The 22,143-nt window shown below is 43.2% G+C and overlaps 1 protein-coding gene across 1 annotated transcript; it reads right to left on the minus strand.

The window, feature by feature from the left end:
• Window positions 1-13,390: 13,390 nt before the first annotated feature.
• On the minus strand, window positions 13,391-21,200 carry STARD4 (StAR related lipid transfer domain containing 4). Its single transcript, XM_074166609.1, has 6 exons — window positions 21,125-21,200; window positions 20,617-20,748; window positions 18,584-18,633; window positions 16,900-17,026; window positions 15,655-15,769; window positions 13,391-15,110 (listed from the first exon to the last, which is right to left on the minus strand). The coding sequence occupies exons 2-6, from the start codon at window positions 20,719-20,721 to the stop codon at window positions 14,875-14,877; spliced, it is 633 nt and encodes a 210-aa protein (XP_074022710.1). The 5' UTR covers window positions 20,722-20,748; window positions 21,125-21,200; the 3' UTR covers window positions 13,391-14,874.
• Between the last annotated feature and the right edge of the window lie 943 nt (window positions 21,201-22,143).

The raw sequence follows: 22,143 nt of genomic DNA on the forward strand, positions 1-22,143 counted from the left end.
CCCGGTGCTGGTTTTTTAGCTGAAGCTTGTACTTTGTGGTGTGCAAGCATGCTGTAAAGACACAGACACACACACCATCATCAAACTTTTGAATGTGAAGAGCATCCAGGCAAAAGTTTGTGATAATAGCGTGTGCTTCGGAAGAAGGGTACTAAGGGCTCTGTCCCCGAGGGCGAGCAGGCTGTCAGGCACCCGGAGAGGAGGGACAAAAACTGCCCAGCATCCCCTTTGCAAGGACCCCATGCCTCGGTGAATAAAGCAAAGCGCTCTGAAAAGCCGTGTGGTGCTAGAGCAGGATAAAAGCAGCAACTAAAAAGTTTTTGGAAGGGGCTCAGAACAGCCAGGAGTCCCAGGCCGGAGGAGGCTGTGGCTCACAGGCCTTGGGGCAATTGCCAGATAAAGATCCTTCTCATACACCTCATGCTGCAGGTGAAACACAGGCGCAGCTGGCAGCCGTGGGGGAAGCGAGAGCAACGCCGCATTGTCGGCAGGCTGGCAGCAGGGAAAGGGAAGAAGATGCTGGGAGTTGTCAGTGTCCAGCTTAGCAGATGGGTAGCAGTATCTGCTAAGCAGCTGATGCAGGAGGACTCTGGAGAATAAACACCCGTTTCCAAATAACGATTGGCACGTGTCCCTCAGCTCCCACACACATCCTGGGGCGTGCTGTTCCGCAGAGCCCTGCAGTGCAGCTCCCGAGGCTTTTTTTTCAGAGTGGCATATGAAGGTGTAGGGTGGAGGGCTCCCAGCAGATCCTTGCACAGTGTCCTGCGTGTTGCCTGCTTATGGAGTGACGGACACTCACAAGCTTCTAGCAGCGCCTTGACCCCTGGCTTGTGCAGAGGCTGTGCCTTTCTCCTGGGGAGGAGCTCGTTTTTGTCTGAGCCTACCTTGTGGCTGCTCAGGTTATGAGTGTATAGCTTATGTGGGTATGGCATTAAGGGAACGAAAAATATCTTCTTATATGGGAGAGAAGCAGGAATGAGGCTAACCAAGCAAGATGCACAGTTAGACCTAGAACACAATGGCAGGGATACAAGCAAGTCCTGGAGATACCAAAGGTAAACAAAGAGACAGCTCAGAACACCCTTAAAGTTACTTTATAAAACAATAACAGCTCAAAGAATGTCCTTTCCTCCCTTCCACAGTAATTTCAGTTAGAATATACAACCACAATAGTGAGAGTTAACTCTGCTTTTGTATAAAGAAATTTAGTGTTCCTGGTAAGCCCCTGCACAATACCATGCTTCATATTGCAACAAAACCCATCCACTGCATTGCAAAATAAGAAGAAAATGAAATTGTAAGGAAGGAAGAGGAGAAAAGTAAGAATAAAATAATTACATAGTCTAGTTTATGTAAGGATCTGAATTCCAGAAGATGTATAAACTTTTACGGACAAGACTGTAGATTCTCCACATAAGCAAAATTTTGCTTTATGTCTGGGAGGTAAAACTTCTGGCCAGTGTAATTCAGTAAAGATCGGTGGAGGGTCAGTGAAAATATGGAGAGCATCCCTTGGAGAGTGAATCCTTTAGTTGGAACGAGGTACATGCATATAACTGAAAATCCAGCAAAACCAAAAAAAACCCCAACCCCTACATCACATGCTCTTCTACCTCTCTAGAGTGGAACAGTGAACATGCACACAATCATGAACTTAGTCATTGTTGGAATGCATTCAGGTGTTTTGGGGATAGGTGTAGTACAGAAGCATGAACAGAATGGAATCGTCAAAGTGGCGCAATTCTGAACTTATCAATAAAATTATATATATATTAAAAAAATACTTGTACACGCACCCACAAATATATAAATATATGAAAAGAGAGGCAGAGGCTGCTGAATGGTCTCTAAAAGCCATGTCTGCATCAACAGTCACAGTAACATTTTAAGCCATCTTTTGCCATGTTCCAGCATTACTCAGTTGGAACTGAAACCATAGTGTTTAACATTCTTGTATACGTGGATCATCGCTGGATAGAATTCAGTGTAATGGATACCAAGGTATGAAAGATTATAATAAATGCAGTGATACAGATTTTTCCCCAGCTCTGGCTCCTTCATAGAAAGACAAAGCTGGAAAAAGAGTGCTTCAGTGCCCTCGTCCTTTCACATGCACAGGACGTGGGCCCAAGTGGGGTGGCAACACAAGCACAGCATTTTGTGGTGGGTGAGAACTGCCCTAAACTGCACCAGAGGCCCCTGCCCAGCGACGTTCCATTCACATCACGTGTGACCAAGAACTGACAATCTAACCCTTAACCTGTATATCAGGAAGATGCTTGGTGGCCAAGGCACATTAAACAGCATGTGTTCACTTCTCAAGTAGCACAGAGCTCCTCCCATAGTAACAACTACGTTTTTTTCTGTCCACCTAAGAAATTGCAGCATACCAGAGCAGCATACCATGATACATAAAGAGCAAAGCTTAAAATAAAGGGATCTTTTCTTTTTTTTTTTCCATTTGAAACTGTGGTTTGAAGAACAAGTGTTAAAATGCATTCATGGCCAAACGGCTTGTTGTTTTTCCTCCCCTTTATGCTTCATCTTTTTTCCTGGCCCTGGACTGCACGAGGCACCCAGGAAGAGCTATCAGCTGCCAGTCAGTGGGAGAAGAGCCATCTGACACTTGGCAGGTTTCAGCTGCACTGCCCGGACAAATCTGCTGTTGCCCTTGGGTCTGTCAGATGGTTTCGCCCCTGCTCATTGAGTTGCTTGTGCTCCCAAAAGAGTCTGGGTCTTACTGGTCAAGTATAAATATGTTCCTGCGTGAGCCACCCTTGGTGTGATTTGTCATCGCCAGTTAGTACCCAGGGAGAGGTGTTGCTCCTTTCCCTCCCCATTTCCTAGGCTCATGCTGTTTTCTGGCACCTTCCATTTCCTTTCTCAAGAGCCTGTATCTGGCTGGCAGAAATAGCCCAGTGCTGTGCAACAAATGCCAGACAGAACCAGCAAAGAATTCAGCTGCTTGAGTTAGTTTCCTGATAGGAGATGAAGGCGCCTGGGATGCTGTAGATGCATTGCTGTACGAGCTGCTGACACTCGGGGTGAGGGGTTCGGAGCAAAGTGACACAAGAACGGCACCAAGCCAGGTTCTGCTCCTCAGCACTGGGAAGCTCCTTCATCAACAGCATCTTTTTCCTTCCATGGGGGTGTGGTCAATCCAAAGAAGCACATCAGGCTTAGGAACTCTGAAAAATATCATGTATGCTATGACCAATGACCTTCTTAATACCATTTACTTAATACTGGTTCATATATATAGTACCATATTTTATGCAGCATTGCCACTTACAGTGTTGGGAGAAGAAACAGTGAAGTCAGTTCATAACCCCTCCCGGACCAATTGGACCACGACCTTACACCTTGGTCCCATTTGTTGTCAGGAACTCTAAATAATGATTTATTTTATAATACAAAACTGTGTGGAACCGATCATTTCATCTGCCTCTGTACACACAGGGAAAGTCGTATCGAAGAGAAAAAAGACTGTAACTCTTATCCCCGTATTGGGTGGATCTGGGGTGGCTCTCCTAGTTGAAATTACCATGGGGTAGATTTTAGGCAGTTGTTCTGGTAACTCAAAAGCTGAGGCAACCCATCAGGTATGATTTACAGCTGCGTGTAACATGTGACCTATCCCAGAGACAATATGCCCCAGTAGCCACTGAATTGTATTTAATCCTCCACAGAGCTGTGTGTAGGGGTCTGTTTTATCATGACAGGCCTCGGTATCATCTGCCACGTCCTTTTGAGCTACTCTTTCCAAAAGAAAACTTTTTCATTAATCTAGGAAATTTAAATTAATTGTCCACAAAGTCAACAGTTGTTCATCCGTGTCTCCTTCACACTGCAGCCCCAAGGGAGGCTGGCTTCCAACCCCTGCCAAAACAATCGTGTTGGGCACCACATTAGTTGTGATGAGGTAATGTTCATTTAATCCTGCTGCAGGAATTCTCTCTCTCCCCCTCCCCGGACAAGCCAGAGGAGCTGTAGGTTTTGCAAAGGTCCAGTGGTCAAATTGACATACTTAACTAACCAAACAGGGTGTATGAAGACTAAAGTGCAAAGACCCATGGCTGTTTGAGAGCCATATATCTGAGATATTGCTGTTAAGCTCCATCTTACACTTCTGCTTGAAGTTAACCAAAATTATTAGGCCCATTTAAATCAATTGGCCTGGTCACAGCAATAAAGGCACCCGTGTGAAGATATCTTGCAGATTAAGACACAGTTTTTACAGACATTAACTACACAATCCTCCAAATGTTAGCGCCAAATAGCTGCATTGCACTGTGAGAAACTGTAGCTACTGTACCTGCAAGAACCAGGGCATCTAGGAAAGAACAGATCCCAGACATGACTATGTTACTCACAAATGCAAACTTTACATGAAGGAGCACAACCACCACCACAAATCTCTATGTCAAGCGACAAATGCACACAACAAAAACACCAGAGGATTTTGCTATGGAGCACACCAAAGAGAGCTCCTTCTTAGCTTTCTCCAGACAAGGAATAAGGTGACAAGCGTCCATAAGCGTTTCCTCCAAGGTCTCAGGTTCTCTGATTTCTGTTATTTTCCACGCATCATCATTAGCCATGTTTCGGAAAGTAGGGCATATGTATCCAGCGCCAGTATTCTCTAGGTGGAAAAACCTCACCACTGACCCCACTTTTTGTTTGTAAGACATCAAAGCTGTTTTGTTTGTACTATTAATATGGCTCCCAGTCTCTTCCTCAGCTTGCTATGGGGCCTGGAGTAGTCTTTAATGGCAAATGGGGGTTTGTCAAGAAATGTTTCATTAAACCAAGCAAATGGACTGTATGCATATTGAGAAAAAATATCTTTGAAGGGTATTCTAAATCCTGCTGCAGCAGGGTCCTCCCTGAGAAGTATCTTCCTTGGGAATGACAGTGATCCATTGGACCCTGCAGAGGATCCCAGGCTGGTGCCACCACCAACCACCAACCTGCTGCCCTTATTGTAGTGGTGTGTGCCTTGTTTGTTCTGCTCAAATCTTTACCATCTTGGCTGCAGGGAAACAGTAATTACAAACTAAGAGATTTTTTTTACTGAAAGCAATTAGAAACAAGAACAGTTAAACTACTAGCTGCTGACAGCTAACCCCAGCTGTGTCTTCATGCTATTATGCACAACAGGAACCACTTCCTTCTTCACACCACATGCCCATGAGAAGTCATGCTAATGCTTCTGATTAAATAGCAGAAATTTCATTTAATGTTCCATAAGGGACATTGTTTTGAGGTTTGGTTGTTTTGGGTTTGGGTTTGGTTTTTTTTTTTTTTTCAGAATACACAGTGTTGAGAGGCCTCTGCTTGTGAGAAAATTAACTCTGAAGTTATTAGGTGCTCAGGGAGAAAGAAAGATGGAGAGGTGGAGGATGAACCCTACTCCCTTAGACTAAGATAAAAAGGGCGGTCTTTAAGAACAGCAAGGGTAACTTATCCAGCGTGCGAGGGAGTGGGAGAAGAGAGGAAGAGTCACTGAGTCTGTCTCACCTGGAGGAAGCAGTTTGTTAGTCCCAAGGATCTATACCACCATGCCCTTACAAGCCTGGGAAGCACCAAGCAGAGTCTGGCTGGCTGCTCCAGGCCCACAGTAAGGAAGTCATCAGCTAAACTGGTTTTAACCTGAAGAAATGTGATACATTAAGGGCTTGTGCCAGGCTGGGCCTTTGTTTGGAGGCTCCTGGTGGCTCTTGGCTTTGAGGCTGGATGAGGACCAGACCATAAGCAGGGAGTTTTGTGCTTCTGTTAATTCAAGAGGAGTATACGCTGCATGGTTAGGGTATGTGCTGATGCTTCCAAGACAAACAGACAAATGGTGCTATTGACTTCTAACACAAAGTATTTTATAAGCCTGTTACAGATCAGAGCAATGGCGGCTGGACTCTTAAAAATGACAATCAAAAATGTCATGTGTCTGTTAGACTTTCTCGAATTAGCTCTATGTCCTGTGTACCTGACTCCTTCTTTTACTGCTTAATGTGTAAGAAATCCTGTACTGTCAACACTGTCTGCTCGTGCTAGCAAAGATGTTAGCGACTAAATAGAAGTTTATGGACTGCTTGTTTAACTGTACACTCTTACTTCAGACTAAGCCCCTTTGTGTAGTAACTTTTCTGATACTGTGCAAATGAACCCGAGAGAAATCTGAACCAGAAAAAAATGGCGGTTTTGTTGTTTCAGTGTATTGTATTTGGAACCAATGTACCTGCTTGTGTGCTTGCATGGAAATGCTGATACACCATGAGAATATGCTTTAATGGTAGGAAGTCTATTTTTAATAAGTGGCTTGCATGACTGATCCGATGCTAAATAAACTAGTAAATCTAGAAATGCTTACATCTATTATTTGCTGACAGCTAGTGCTCAGCATAGGGTAAGGAACAATAGGCATCATTACAGGGAGATGTGATTATGGGTGTTACCTGTTTATATAGCACAGTCTGGAATAAATTCCAACTTGGCATAGCATTTCCTCTTTTCCTCTTCCCTCAAAACTTTAGCAGTTGGATAACAAACTACATCTTTAACTAGTGGTGGAGTACAGAACTAGGGGCTGGAAAGGCCTTTGTAAGGTTGTCCAGGCTATGCCAGTGCCTTGGAGAGGGTGATGCCAGATGGATGCTTGCCTCGCTTGTTTTAAAGACATACAGCATTGAAGACACTGACACTTCCTTGTGCAATCTACCAAATCATTTTGCTACTCTTATACTGGAGAGTATTTTATAAAGTCCTGAGTGTTTTTGTTGCAGTTAACAGTTTGTCTGTCAAGGTGATCTGCAACCATTTTCTGCAACCATTTCTTATGAATCCAAAGGTTATTAAAAATGCTCCTTTATTCAGCGTCCTCCTCTCTCAGCAGTACAAACCAAGTCCTTCCCCACAGGGCACATACACCCTAAGTCTTTCACTGCTCTTCTTGCTTGCATACGGATTTTCTGCCTGTAATTGACCACTTTCTGTCTTGAACTATGATAGCCAAAAGCCCAAAACTGCATGTGGTGTCTGAGTGGAGGCCTTGGCAAGACTCGAGGTGTTGGAAGGATTATTTGTTGTTTCTCTGCTCTGTTTCCATATCTGTCACTTAGCATGCTCAGTGGTGTTCCCTCCTGCTCTGTTTGCCATGGGTCACAACTGCCATGGGTCTGCAGAATGGCTGCTTGGCCAGCTGGCCCCTGTCATGTACTCGTGCAACTTGTTATTCCTGCCAGCTACAACTCCTTAGGCTTGCAGACTGCTTGAATGCAAAGTCCCTTCATAGCTCTTTGTGGGAGATGATTCTTCACAACCCATGGGGGACATAAGAAATAAATGAAGATGTGCTCTCCAAGATATTCCACATGGTGGCAGTGCTCCAGAAAAACTGTCAAATTGGGCATTTCCATGGATGCTGCTCAATCTTTACCCAAGCTGAGGCAAGGCATAAGTTCTTACTACGGTTTCATGAAATCGTCTTCTTCCCATTTCCATAACAGAATGGAAAAGGGCAGTGGAAAGTCGAAAGAAAAGAGCACGTATAGGAGCTGGGTCCTATGGACTTTGAGCTCCTCCTGGAGCTCAGGATTTTTGTGCTTTGGACTGACCTCTTAAAAATAGCGCATCAAACAGCAGTGTGGAAGCTTGTGTTACAGCATAACATTACACTGGTTTTATAGCGAGCCTGAGACAAACAAGAAAATGGGACATAAGACAGAACTGACAAGTCTGTAACCTGACAGAACAAGTCAGAGGGACTGTCCATAAGTTAGGATAATTGGGGAGTTAAACAAAAGCTTCCTGCCTCACAACTAACAAAAATCTGCATTCCTGCTGATGCCTGGTGCAGTCTGCTTCTTTGTAAAGCCCAGCTCCAGGTTTTTGTAGTTCTGATCTCCTCCTGAGCAGTTAAAACACCTTTTTCCTTCAACGTGCTGTAAATACGCAAGTAACCTTTTGTCTGAAGCATCAAAGGATGCAGATGGTTTGGGAAATGATTTGATATTTTTACATGCATGGTGAATTCTCTATACTTTTGTTTGACATTTAAAAAAAAAATAATGCATGAAAGGCCTCTTCCTCATTTCTTTTTTCTTCATTATCATACTTCTGTTGCCTCAGGCAAGAGGCGTGTAGCAGGTAGAACATGTGTTGGGCATCAAGGTTCCTCAATTTCTCTTCCACAGATGCTCAGGAGGCACACAGACAGAACAGAAAGATGTTTTGCCAGTGTCAAGCATATACAAAACTTGATTCTTCATCTTGCCTGCTGTTTTGCACCAGGAAGTGTTGGTTCCTTATGATCCCAGTAAAAAGGCAATGAGCATCAGTAAAATATCATTTAAAGTGCTATCTATTAGAGCTAACACAATGAAGAAAGAGAGGGTAGTATAGATAATCTTGCACGGGGAAAAAATGCTGGGAAGCCTGAGCTATGAGACATCAAACAGGCTTCTGGCACAGCATGCCCATGGAAGGGTTACCCCATTTTTTGGTTATTCGAGCTATTACAGGATTTTCTTAAAACAATGCATTGCTTCATTCATCAAACTACTTATCATTGCTGCTGCCAAGCAGGAAGGGTGTTCACACAAGAAATTCTTGCGGCCCTGTCAGACACAGGGAAGGCCAAGCAGGTGGTGTAATGGCTGGAACTGCCTGACAGCTGCCTGCAGGCTCCTCTGCCATCGTTAGCTGGGCAAGGTTATCCCGCATCCAGGGAGCACGCGCGGAGCAGGACGGGGCTGGCCTGGCTCGGGTTAACGGCTGCGTGGGTCACCAACTCCCTGATGTACGACCACCTTCTGGTGAAGACTACTGTACCTGCTGGTCTTGGGAAGCTTCCAGCATCTCAACTCTAATGGGCTGTGTTGCTGTACAGACGTTCATGTTTCAACTGTGTCTTTTAAATTAGGCTGATTGGTCGGGAGAGGGAGACCATGCAATTCGGCAGAGATGGCTGTGCATATAGGGGCTCCATGCATAATCCTGTATGTGTAAGAGATGCTGGTTTGCAGGGACATTCCTCATGCTCCAGAGAACAGGTATGCTGCGATTTCTTTCCATTTTCCTCCACTTTGTGAGAAGCTCAAAATCCTGTTAGCCATACAGATGAGGAGGGGTCGTATGGTACCCAAAGTATTCATGTTTGCAAATGCCCAGACGGACCCCCTTGAGCACTGCTCTGCACCCCCAGTGAGCCTTGGAGCTGGAATCAGTTACAGCGGCACACTAGCCATAATGCTGTCTGATTGGAACCAAAATTAAAGGCAGCACTCAGACTGACACCCTGACAAAGTCAGGGAATCTTACTTAGGATAGTAATTTCCTCTCCAGGGTCATAACCTGCCTCAGAGATGGGTCTGTGCTGGCTGGTGGGTCCACAGCCCCAGGGACAGAGCTCAGGAAACGCCTTCTGTCAGGAACCCCAGGTCAAAGCCAAACTGGCCCACAGAAGGTCTGAGCATGGTCAGTTTCTGATTACACTTTGGGCAGGCACTGGTCTTTTAATAGCTCCACCTACCTTGCCTGTATGGAGGAAATGTCATACTGACTTGCCTCATTGATAGAGAAATTATAAAGAAAATCCACTTTGGAAGTGACAGTTCTGGATAACATCTTGGGATTTGGGGCACTTTAACCCAGACATGACATCTTTTATTGCGTGGGTCAGCTGTGAAACTTGCACAGATGTCTCCTGTCATGTGCTGCCTGTTTTCTCCCTGCTAGAGGTACATCCTGAGCAATGTTAACCCCACAATAATCAGTCCCTACCTGTAGCGTAAAACTGAATCACCAGCACAGCTCAGTGAGGACTGGGAAAAGCAGAATGTATTACAAAGTTTAAACTGTGGTCTAGGACGTCAGGGTATATTCTTTCCTAGAGAACTCTTAATCTCTAGCATAGGTTTATCATTATTTCTCCCACCTTCATATTCTTCATATCCTCTTTCACCAGTAAATGGGTTTAAACATCACTATTTTCTTTAATAATGCTAATTAATGTTCTTAATCATTCTCTGAAGATCCCAAGTGGCCTCCATACCTATTCCTACCTGACTTTGCAGAGGGTGACATGATACATGCCCTACGAGAGCGTGCTGTATCTCAGTGGTCACAGTTCCTTTTCTCAGCAGCAGAAGAGGGCTCAACTCTTTTCTCTGCAGTCAAATGCTATAGAACTCTCCTGCCTGTACGCAGGTTCAGTAAAAGAAACAAGGAAAGTTTCTATGTAAGGTTCAGGCATTTTCTTCCTTTGTTTCTGTAGGTACTAATTAAACACTTGTCAAAATACATGTTGCAGCATGCTTTATAACCCTAATGTACATCTAGATGCCTTTTGCAAGGTGCTACGTGTTCATATGCTTTGGATAAACTTAACTTTGATGGTTAAGAAACCATTTCTTAAACATGCTAAAAGGTAAGTAATACTAGGACAAGATAATAAAGTTCTTCCACAGCAATCATGGGGTCATTACAATATATATATGTGTGTATATATATACTTAGAATTTAAGCTTTGAGAAAATCCTATTTGTACAGTTTTCAAGAGATTTCAATTTAGCAGAAATCTGAGTTGTGCATCTTCCTCGGCCTAAATCAATTTCCAAAGTAGACAGACCTTTTGGCTTTCAAATTTAAGGAGACGAATTGATAGCATTAGAGATTTGCAATAATGCAATAATTACAATGCCATTGATAGCATTAGAAACACCATGCAGCTAAAGATGAACTACATCATCAGACTCAACTCCCCACAAAGTAACGGAATGCTACATCCACCTGCATAAGTATTGAAAAAGCCACATCATGAGTCTGTTGGAATCCATGTTTTAATTTATTCTGCAATTGCAATCAAAATATAAATACAATCTCTGAAGTGCTGAACATAATCAGTTAAAACCACTGTTAAGATAAGACTGACTTTGACTTTCTGAACACAGGCACAACTTGACTGGTTTCACTAGAATTATGGTTACTTCTACAGCAGTGGACCTCTTAGGCTGAACCACCAGCTTACACCATCAAAACAGCTCTGGTTATTTATGATTGCTGGAGGAATATTACAGTCTTTTCATGTTTTATAAATTCATCATCTTTCACAGTTATAAACACATTAGATTCGAAATCAGGACTTGTGCAGTTCCCAGAGTATCTATCTGAAGTAGTGCTCCACCTCCCAGCACGCTGTGGTAGAGTACATTAGACTGCCCCCAAATTGAACTTAGCCCAGTCTCTCTCTTCTGCATATGTAAAATAAGGAGTACAACTACAGGCAAGGTTTAATGCTGGAGGTTTTAGATGAACAACAGAAGCCAAACATGAAAATTGTCTTATCTTTAGCCAGCTTTCCCATCCACACACAGAGAACCTAGTTAAAGTGCAAAAGATTAGACTGTCATATTGCCTAAACCCCTGAAAAAGTAAATTTTCTTTTAAAAATACTAGTCATATAAAAATAATTTTGATGTGTCTATATACATGCTATTTCCCTAGCAAAAACTGGTCTCCGCTATTCTTGGGTACCTCATTCACAAGTTGCTTTCAGACAACTATATTCCACTTTAACTGAAACACTCTTAAACTCAAGTACTGGTGAATGTCACAAACCTGCAGAAATTCTGCTGCTGTGAAGATGAGAGAAACCTATACTAGGCCATTTACTTTGTCTCCCACTACCTCCTAATAAGCAAAACAATTGGGCTCCTGCACTTTATCCTTTGAACCGCTTTCCTGTTTTTACTGTCATGGCTCCATCTAGATTGTCCACTAATTTAGGAGAAAAACAATGCCACGGTGGGAAAAGAGGTTCTGATTGGGTAAGTACTTGATTTTGTGGGTTTCTTTGTTCTCAATGTACTCTGGTTAAAGAACAGTTGTGCTTCAAAATCTAAGAATCCTCTAAATCCTTACATATATAAAAGATAGTAGGTTTTCATTTCAAATAAATACAACACACTACGAAACTGGACATCCTCCTTCTAGTTCTGTATTACTGTCTAGCTGAACTGCTTGGAAGAATGACTGTAGAGGTATCAGCTATGCGTTGCTTCAGCAGCATAATCAGCATACATTGTCAATCACTGCACTCCTAAATCAGAAAGATTTTTAGAAGTGTGAGATTCCCCAAAATAAACCCTTAAAATCTGTTAGAACCTTCCATGATTTCTGCTCATCTGAAAACTGGAGAATTGCACTATGCTCTTTTATTGATGTAAAAATAAAATAAAATCTGCCTCCACTCTCTGTCTCTGGTAGTCTCTACTCTGTTATTCACTTGAATGTTCCAGATAACTGGCAGAAGCAATAGACCACATCTGTTTAAACACACAAAGCCAGTGTAATCAGTGTTTAAGGGAATATATTGCCATAATGCAAAACAGAAGGCCTACTTTGCTTTCAGAAACTTTGCTCTCATTCACAAAGTCTTTCCATTTCTAGGCCTGTTACTGAAAACAAGTCTGTTGACAAAAAGGCAACCTGCACAGAGATATTTTTATTAAAAACATCATCATACTTAAAATAAACTAACAATTTTCTTCCATTTATACACAAGTTCTTCTTTCTTCAGCTGCTCTATGCTCCATCGGCCTATCTTCACTGAAAGCATAAAAAGCCATCACACTGAACACTAAATAAGGACAGGATAGATACTCTAGAGGTGTTAAAGCCCTTATAATGGGTATTTGGAACAGGGACCTCTTAAGCCTTCTGCAGTGCCTTGTGTTGTACAAACATCATCCTGTAAGTGTCTTGCACTCCTTTTAACCCATTTCTCCAGCACTGAAGTGCATCAGTGTAGATTTAAACTGGGCTTTTTAGAGAGCAATGGAGTATTTTTCTCTAAATACATCTGTATCACAACCCCTCAATTAGTTAGTCCCAGCAGTTTTAAAAAAAGAAGACATGAATATGCAGATTCACTACACATATAGTCTTTATAACTGGGAAGAATAAATAGGGTACACTTCACACAGCTTCCTCTATAATCATGTCAGCATTCATCCCACAGAGCAGTATTGCTAGGGCTTTCATACTTGCCTCTGTACCAGTACTAGAAAGGAGTGGACCCTAGCATTTAGGAAGAAACATGTCTGCTAACACCACTTCCTGAGTGTCCTTGGTGGTGAAAAATCACCTTGTGAACTTCCAGTACTGCAAGGGAAACAAAGAAGATAGAAAAGATGGGAAGAGTGGAGTTTAGAGGGAACTGCAGCATACACAAAACCCAAAAGGGAGTTGACATTTTCTGCCCATGAAGACAGCAAAGGTTGTTTGATGACATTGTTTTTAACAGTCTTAAGCAGTACTAAAATGCCTTAATACATGAAGCACGATGGAAGAGCCCTCACTGTATTTGGCGTCATGTTTTTTCTACCTTTTTGCTTGAGCAATGAGAAAGAAAAGTCCTCACTGTCCAGAGTTCAGCTACAGTGGCCAGTGTCAAAAGAGCCAATACTGCAGGGGCACCATTTTCATCTGATTTTTTTTTTTTTTCCTGAGAGTTCACTACCAGTCCTTGGATTGTATGTATACAACTGGCCCCAAAATGTTAGGGCTTCAAGGTACTTTCCCTAACTACTACACAGCTAAACTTGCCCCTATGAGCACTGGTAAAGGATAGGAACAATTACAATCTCATTTGAGCAAATGATGCATGCCAACATTAAAAGCTTAATGGCAGCTTTTAAACAGAATTCAGGTTCCAAGCAGCACAGACAGTAATCTTTTGATAGCCCCTGCTACATACCTGTTAGCATCACTAGGTATCTAAATACCCTTAAAAATTTGACCCTCCATCAGATCCAAGCAATTGTGCAGCTTGAGTTTTGGCCTTCAGCTGCTCATGTATTGAGATGTTAATTTAATTTATTGCAAAGATCTATCTAGGAGCATTACCACAGAACACTCTAGTGTGCAGTACCAGCATGCTGGCAGTCTGTGCTGTTGTGGCTACACCAGTATACCTGAAGCAAGTTACTGTTCCTTTCTGTTGCTTTAGTAATTCCAGGATTTTTAGTTAAGGAAGCCAAAAAAACTCCAACCTACACACAATTACATGCAAATTTAAGTACAAAATTATTTAGAAGTGCAGAGTATCACAGAAGATCCATTGGAGGTTTGCTATTTTGACAACTGCATGACTAAAAGCCCACTAAAAACTATGGAAAGACACCTGATGACTTAAATGAGCTTTGGATCAGCTGTAAGGGCATTTCTTTATCTATGCACTGAGACTGTTACATACAACAGTCAATTAAATTACAGTTACAACACTGAAGAAATGCCAATAATGAATACTTATTTTTGCTAACAAGAGTGAATAGCTTTCTTACGAAGAGTATCATTTAACAGCTTAGCTATTTAATATCCCTATGATAAATCAAAGCAATTTTTTAAAACCAAATTACAGATGCACCTGTACAAACTAAATAAAAATTTGAAATATAAAAATATATATATTACAAAATTAAATCTTCAATGTGACGCTGCCTATACAGCGATCTGCACCAGAAAAATCCTGAGCACTCCACTCTCAACACTGTTGGCGAGAGCTGACTTCATGCTGCATTTTTCAAGTCCACAGACACATCTTGTGCTTTCTACCGAGGAAGCCAGGAGTTGATAGATTCAGACCACTCCTCACACAGCTGCAGAGTGCTGAGCAGGAAACAGAATCTCACACCATGAATTAGGAATGTATGCAAAGTATCATACCAAAAAGTACTTGGTAAAGTTGTTAGGATCCTTCAACATAAAGGTTCAATTATCATTCAGGAACAATGTTACTCACCTTTTAACTGAGCAGCTAACCTATGCTAAGCTAAACAATATAATTTGAATGCAAGAAATGCACGGACTTTCAAGTCACTGTTTGTCTGTTTTCAGTGCCTTTTTGAGGTCTGAGTAGAAGTTGGCCAGGGTACTAGACATGGCAGTGTCTACTGCAGATTGTGGTAGCATCCCTCGCAGTTCAGTCTGAATATAGCCTGTCAAAAGACTGTGGCTGGGATAGTCCTTAAGAGGGACGCAGAACCAACCGCAAGGGTGATTGAACCCACGGACAAAGTTAGGTCTCACCTCTCCATAGTCTAGGCTTATACCTACCAAGGAAAACAAACAAAAATGGGAAATTAATTTGAGACAGTTAAAAAAATAAAGATACAGTAAATTTAAAACGTATAAGTTTCTGCTTGGGGAATTTAAGACACACTTCAGGTTTCTGGATATTTTCATGGATGAAAGTTGTCTGCTCTTCATCCAAACTCCACATCAGACAAGCAGAGCTTGATGCAGAAATTCTGACATTAAAAAGACATTCCTTCCATTTACTAGCAAGTTGTTACTCCACCCATTTTGCTGTAAGAGCTCACTCAGAGCGCTCAACTTTGTCACTACCACTCCTGTCACACAGTTGGCATAAGTGAAACTTGGCACACTGGGATGGCTCATGGGTAAACCAGTAACTTGTATACTTCTTTAAATCTGTAAAATGTTAAAATACATTTGAAATATTTGTTGAAGACAATCTTACACCATTTTCAAATGCTTACTGCAGAACTAAACTAATTTGAATGAAATCTTAAACCAAATAGCAAAATAAGCTGTTGCAAAGTAAGAATTAAGCACACGTAAGTGGTGCCTTACCACATGATAGAAGCCCATCTTCATAGCTTGTCGTGTAAGAGAAATCAACAAACTCCCTTGGTGCTATGATGTTCCAGAGCTGGCCAGCAGTGGTGTAGCGCATCACACAGCAGTTCTTGTTGAGTGACAAAATAAGAAGGGCAGGAAAACAAAAACATCTTAGTATAATGAATTCAGGGAAATTTATGGTTGTAGGCAGCTAGCCTTCTCCACAAAGGTCACAGCCCCTCTCACCTACGCTGTGCAAACAAACGACCTCAGTGAGGTCTGAATGGCTGCATCATTTTCAGTCTTAATGCTGGAAGTTTGTAAGGACTTGTAGTCTGCAACTGAGAACTGCAGGGGCAGAGAACCTCTGGCACTTTTAAACCATACTGACTAAAACTAGAGAACTGTGTCATGCCTGGGAACTGAAAGTCATGTGGCTTAACCATTACTTAGGAAGTCTGAAAGGACCATGAATAAATTGCAAGAGGCTTCTCTAGTATTAAGATGCTCTGTCAAGTACTTTTAATCCACCAAGCGAATAATACAACAGAATGCAAATAATTCTTAAAAAAAGGCTATTTTATAAGACAATAGAGTGGGCATAAATTCTAAGGAATAATTAGCAAAAACACCCTGCCATACAAATCTTGCTTAAGAGCCAGAGCAAAAGACAATTCATGTTCAAGCCAGATGCCCACAGGGTTTTGAAGACCTCAGTAACCAAAGGAAAGCTATCAGCTCTTCTGTAATCAACTTCAAACCCACCTTTCTTTAGCAAGTCCTGCCCCTCAGTATGAACTCTTTTGGCTCCTAGCACACAGCCCTGCTGCACAGTGAAGCCCCTTTCAGGAAGAGGGAGAGGTTGCAGCTTCTGTATGTGTGGATTATTAATACCCACAATTTTGCTTGTTGTGGAACAGAAGAAAGCAAGCTATGAAAAGGCTTCAGAATATAAAATATCAGACTGTAAGTCTCTATATGTGAATATTAGCAGAAGCTACCAGGGCTCCCAGGTCTGAGAAAATTGTGACCAACCAAGTTTTACTCCTTTATTTTTAGCATTGATGAAAAGCTGAACTTCAAGCTTCAGAATAGGATTGTGCAGCCAGAAAGCATCATCTGAGGTCATCCACCACATATATGCACAATATCCCATGCGCATGCAGAAAAATCTTAGAATTTTACTGCTCTGCTATACTGTTAACTTCATGTATGCATCTATACATATTTTCCTTAAGAATCCAAACAAGTCTTCACCTCTTCAAACGTTTCTATGATGTCCATTGAAGTCATTAAGCTGTCCCAGTCCAGCCGATAAGGTCCAGGACGAATATGATCCACTATTCTGTTAGTAACATCTTCCACCACTCCTTGAGCTTTGTAGCTAAGAAACATATGTTTACATTTAAAAGTGAGAAATTCTTTATAAATATTCCATTAATTTGCAACAGCACACTTACTGTAATACCTTGGTACCCAGAGTTATGGTCAGTGGACAATTGTGTCAGAAAAACAGAACAGAAAAAGACCTATCTGTGCATCTGTTCTTCTCTGCAATAAATGTTATTGAGAAACTTTGTCCTTATGTGGCAATCAATATTTTGCAAATGGCAAACTCCTTCCTCAGGTAAAAATCATGATGTTTATTTCTCTAACAACTTGTTATTTTGCTCTGCTTGCTGGGCAAGCAAGAGACATGTAAAGCTAAAAGTAAAAAGAAAGGAGAGCAGGAATACAATGGGAAAAACATTTTTCACAAAATAGAATTAACAGTAGTAGAACCAAGCGAATGAGAAACTGTTATGCTTTGGTGGCATATAGGAGTACCAAATAAAATAATTTGGAATAAGACATTACAGAACATTCAACTGTTATCAGATATTTTTACTAGACACCAGAGATATTGTTTACTTGCCAGCTCCTGAAGGGGAAGACTCCACCAGGCCCATTATTTTCAAAACACTTCTTATTCATTAAGATGTTCTTATTAATAGTAGGTCAAACAACAGATTCATCTATTCACTTGCGCAATTCACCCATATTCACTTATAATTACCTGGCTGGAGCCAATTTGAGCTGTACACTCAGAACTAAAGGACCACGTGAACATGCCAGTGGCTTCCGGGTAGGTGTTTTGAAAGTTCTTCAAAGTGTCCTTTATTTCACCAGGTGTATACACAAACCTGAAGTCTTCATCGCCACATAGCAGCCACTGCCCTCTTGTCAGAGGTTCAAGTTACACAACTTGTTGATGCCAGTGTGCTCATGGTCCTGCACACTCAGCAGACTCATGGTGTCTGGGGTCATCAGCTCTTGCAGATTCAACAGGACTTAAATTCCACAGAGCGTATTAGTCTTTGAGATACTTTCAAACGCTACCTTCTCACACAACTTCCCGTTTCTTCAGGGTGCTGTTCTCTAGTAACTATTTCTCTACCTAAACCTACAGGTGCCAACAGAACCCAGTGACAGAAACTCATACAGGAAGGGCCTTCATGTCACACATCTTTCCGGCAACTACACACGTGATATTTTACTCTACTGCAGTTGCATAGTCACTGTAACAGTCCAGGCACTGACTGGCTTGTCACCCAATAATGCTTTGGACTACTGAACCTGGACTTGATTCTGTGGCTTGTAGATCTTCTTTCTAAAAGGCCTGGGCATATGTTGTGGCCCACTTCAGCCAATGGGAGTTTTGTGGTGTTTTCCACACTTTTCACTGTTTATTGTTCTAGACACCATGCAACACCAAAGCATCAAAGTATAACACTAAGAAGAAATGGTATAGGCACACTAGATGATCCATATAGCTTCTCCTCTGCAGAATCTGTGTAGCTGAATCCACAGATCTGTGTGGAACCCACAGCCTTCATTTCTAATTTCTACAAAACACATCTGTGGAACCTTAAAAACGTGTCTGATCTGCTGTGAAACTTACAGGTATCCACTGAATTCCTCTGATGGTTTACGCCACACAGTTGCATCTTTCTGCAAGAAAATGGAAGATACGATGTTAATTATCACTTACATACAAATATAGGGTGTCGAGAAAATTATACCATTTTTCTGAAGAAAAACAAACAACTTTATTATTGATTATGATTCACCCCAAAGTGCTCATTGATGAGGGCACTTTTGTACACTTTTCTTAAGAACAGAAGCAGATGTTTCAGATACCTTTTATTCCTAATCTTCCATTCTTTAAAAAAAAAAAAATTAAATCAGTCAATTGCCTTTTTTAGTGTAAAATGCAAGAAATCTGCGCAGAAATGGGGCTTGGCTGGACAAGCAAGTTTATTATGCAAACATACAGAATAATAGAACCACATTACTAGGTAAAGCTTTTCAATTAAAAGACAACTGGAAAGCCATTATCTGGACACTATTCAGAAAAGAAGACCACACAACTTCTGTTTGCACTCCTGTAACACATGACCAGGCAAATGTGTGCAGGAGGTGCTGACAGCAGCAGACAAGAAAGCTAAAGTTACCTTTCTCTCCTAGATGCCTCGTTAGAAGTGTCTTGCAAGCAGTAGTCTATTCATTTTAAAGTTAGCCAGAGAAAATAAAGAAAACAGTATCTTCTGATTTTCATCTAACTATGAAATGGAACCTCTACAAAATCTCTGAATTTTAGTGTTAAAGGGAGTACCATATGGCTCCTTTTTATTTGGAATCATGATTACATAAGCACAAAAGGACCAAATGTCCTAAGAACAGTAGTGTAAGTACTGCATCCAGAAGCTTTTTTAGGGGCAAAATGCATCTCTCTGGCAGGTAGCTAAAGCTCTGAATTTCTTTTACACGGCACAGTACCAGAACACAAGCAAGGCAGGAAGAAAGTACAACTGGAAATTTTACAGGGGTCAAATCTAGGGAGTAACATGATCTGAGACAGTGAGATTCAGGTAACTTCCTAATGGAAAACAATGGTACAAGAATAAGACTTAGCATTTAGCAGACCAGAGGTGGCGTAGATGTTTTGCAAGAGTGAAAGGCTTGGATATTTTGTTCCTCCCTTTCAAGACAGTGATTTTTTTCATTTTGCAAATAATCAAGTGACATTTGGAACACTTGATCTTCTTGTACCAATGTCTGCCCACAAAGAAAAAAAATACAAGACCCACCAAAGCCATTATAAGCCATTGTAAAGGGGAAAGATAAGACATTTACCACACTAGTCCTACCATGTTGCTACACTGAGATATCAAAATACCCTTCTATCTCCTACGCAGGACAGGACAAAAAACTATTCACCCAGTCTAGAACTGATGCACCAGCAAAGTCTATTTAGCTTAATAAAGTAGGACTCGGAAAAGCCAAGCAGCTCAATAGAAGGGTATGGCAAACTGCTTGGATAAAGCAAGAACTGCATTCCCTTTCATGGAATGAAAATTAACAATCATGTGGAGGCTCTGAAGGCAATGGAAACATGAAGCAATATGAGAGAGAGAATTGAGAATGATCTCTCTTTTTAAGAGGAAGATATTTTTAAGCCAAAGCATGACAGGTTCAAGCATTATAGATAAAAGAGATTCCAGTGCCCAGCAGACCCTACCTGCCAGCTGTGGCTGGTTTGTTGAAAGTACAAGTGAGCATCTCGCAACACTGCTAGTGCTAACATTATTTCACATTTTGCTTTAAGAAAAGCCTATAGTCCTACACAGGTAGGATTCTTCTGTGAGATACTTCCCTGAAAATGGGTAGAAGGAATGACAGAGCATGTCTGCAGACAGGAAAAACACATTCTGTCCTCCAAAGATGTACTGTCCTAGAGGGGTGGTTTCACTTTCATATGAAAGTCCCGCAAGAATTTGCCAGACGTTTCACACATGTATCATACGGCTTAAGAAGCTCTTCGCGCGCACACGCACACACACACACCCCCGCCCCCAACACACAAGTGACCTCGGCTTCCCTGAGACAGAGGGAGCGGGGCCGCAGCAGGCAGAAGCCGCCCGCAGCACTCACAGTTTTCTTGGCAACCCGCCACTCGCTGCCTGCGATGCTGTGGTACTGAATGAGGGTGTTCCGCAGCTTGGTGGCCAGAGGGGACGAATCGGGCAGGAGATCCATCGGCTCCCCTCCGCCGCGAAGGCACACCTGTCACACACAGGCACAGAGGCATCAGAGCGGGACAACACGTTAGGGACGCGAACAACCGAAAACGCCGCCGCCACCCCCTCCCCTCCGCGCACACACACACACACACACACGTGTCCTCCCGTTCGGGGGACAGGGGGCGGCTGTCAGGGCCATAAACACACACAGTCCGTCCCCCACCCCCGCTCCCCCCTCGGTTCGAGGGACAGCGGGCGGCTGTCAGGGCCCCTCAGCGCGGCGGGGTGGGGGGCGCAGGCCGCCTGCCAACGGCCTCCGCCGCGGCGCCAGGCCTCGCCTGGAGCTGCCCGGCCGCTGGCAGGGCGTGACGGCCGCCAGCCCCCCGCTGCCGGCTCCGGTCCCGGCTCCCCGCACTCACCCGCGGTCGCGCCCTCCGCCTCCTCCGCTTCCCCTGCCGGCAACACTGCCGACCGGCCCCGGCTGCCGGACGGCCGATAGCCGGCAGCCAATGAGAGCGCCGCCGGCTTCTCGGCGCAGCCAATGGCGGCGCGCCTCGCCGAGGGCAGGGGACGAGCTCGCTCACCGCCTTCCCGTATCACGCGACCTCTCGACATGGTCACAGGCGCGTCGTTACGAGGCGGGAGAAGAAAGGCGCCCTCCCATTCGCTGCGGCGGAGGAGCGCTGAGCCCTGATTGGGTGAAGGGAGTGGAGTGATGGGCGGGGCGGGTATAAGTGCCACCACGAGCTCGAAAGCGGCAAGAGGTGGGTTCGTTTTCTGTTGTCTGACAGCGCCTCGCCTCACCGAGGCGGCGGGAAGGGCCTTGGGGCGGCCCGTCTGCTGTCCCGGTAGCACCGGGGTGGGCCACATCATCTGGGACGACAGCGCCTGGGAGCAGGGCGAGCCTCGGTCACCATGCCAGGCCTGTGCCAGGGCTCGGCTTCTCACCCGTGGCCTGTTGCTGTCGCCTTGTAAAGGCTTTTTTGCTCAGACTTTATAACGGTTTACACAGGTTTGCAACTGAAGCATCGTGGGGATTCGCTGTTCAGCTGAGGCCTGTCCTGCAAGCACAGATGTGGTGGTGTCATGGTTTGCGCTGGACTGGCCACTGAAATGGACAACCAGTGTTCTTCCCCACTGCCCTTTCCAAGGAGAGGAGGGAGAGAGAGAAAGAGGGGTTTTAAAAAAGAAACTATATAGTGAAAATATTGATAAAATAATAATAACAAATAATAAAATATATACAATATGTACAAAACTGTACCAAGCTTCTGGGATGATGATCAAGTCACAAGCAGACACGGGGAAAGTCCCAGACTGGACGTAACAACGGATGGGAGCTGAACTTGGGAACTGGCTTCAGGAACACAGGGATCGGGATCAAATGCAGATGAACAGATAGAGTCCTCCTCAGACACCGGCCATTGAAGAAAGAGGG

This window comes from Numenius arquata, chromosome Z, assembly GCF_964106895.1.
Source record: "Numenius arquata chromosome Z, bNumArq3.hap1.1, whole genome shotgun sequence".
In the NCBI taxonomy this organism is placed as follows: Eukaryota; Metazoa; Chordata; class Aves; order Charadriiformes; family Scolopacidae; genus Numenius; species Numenius arquata.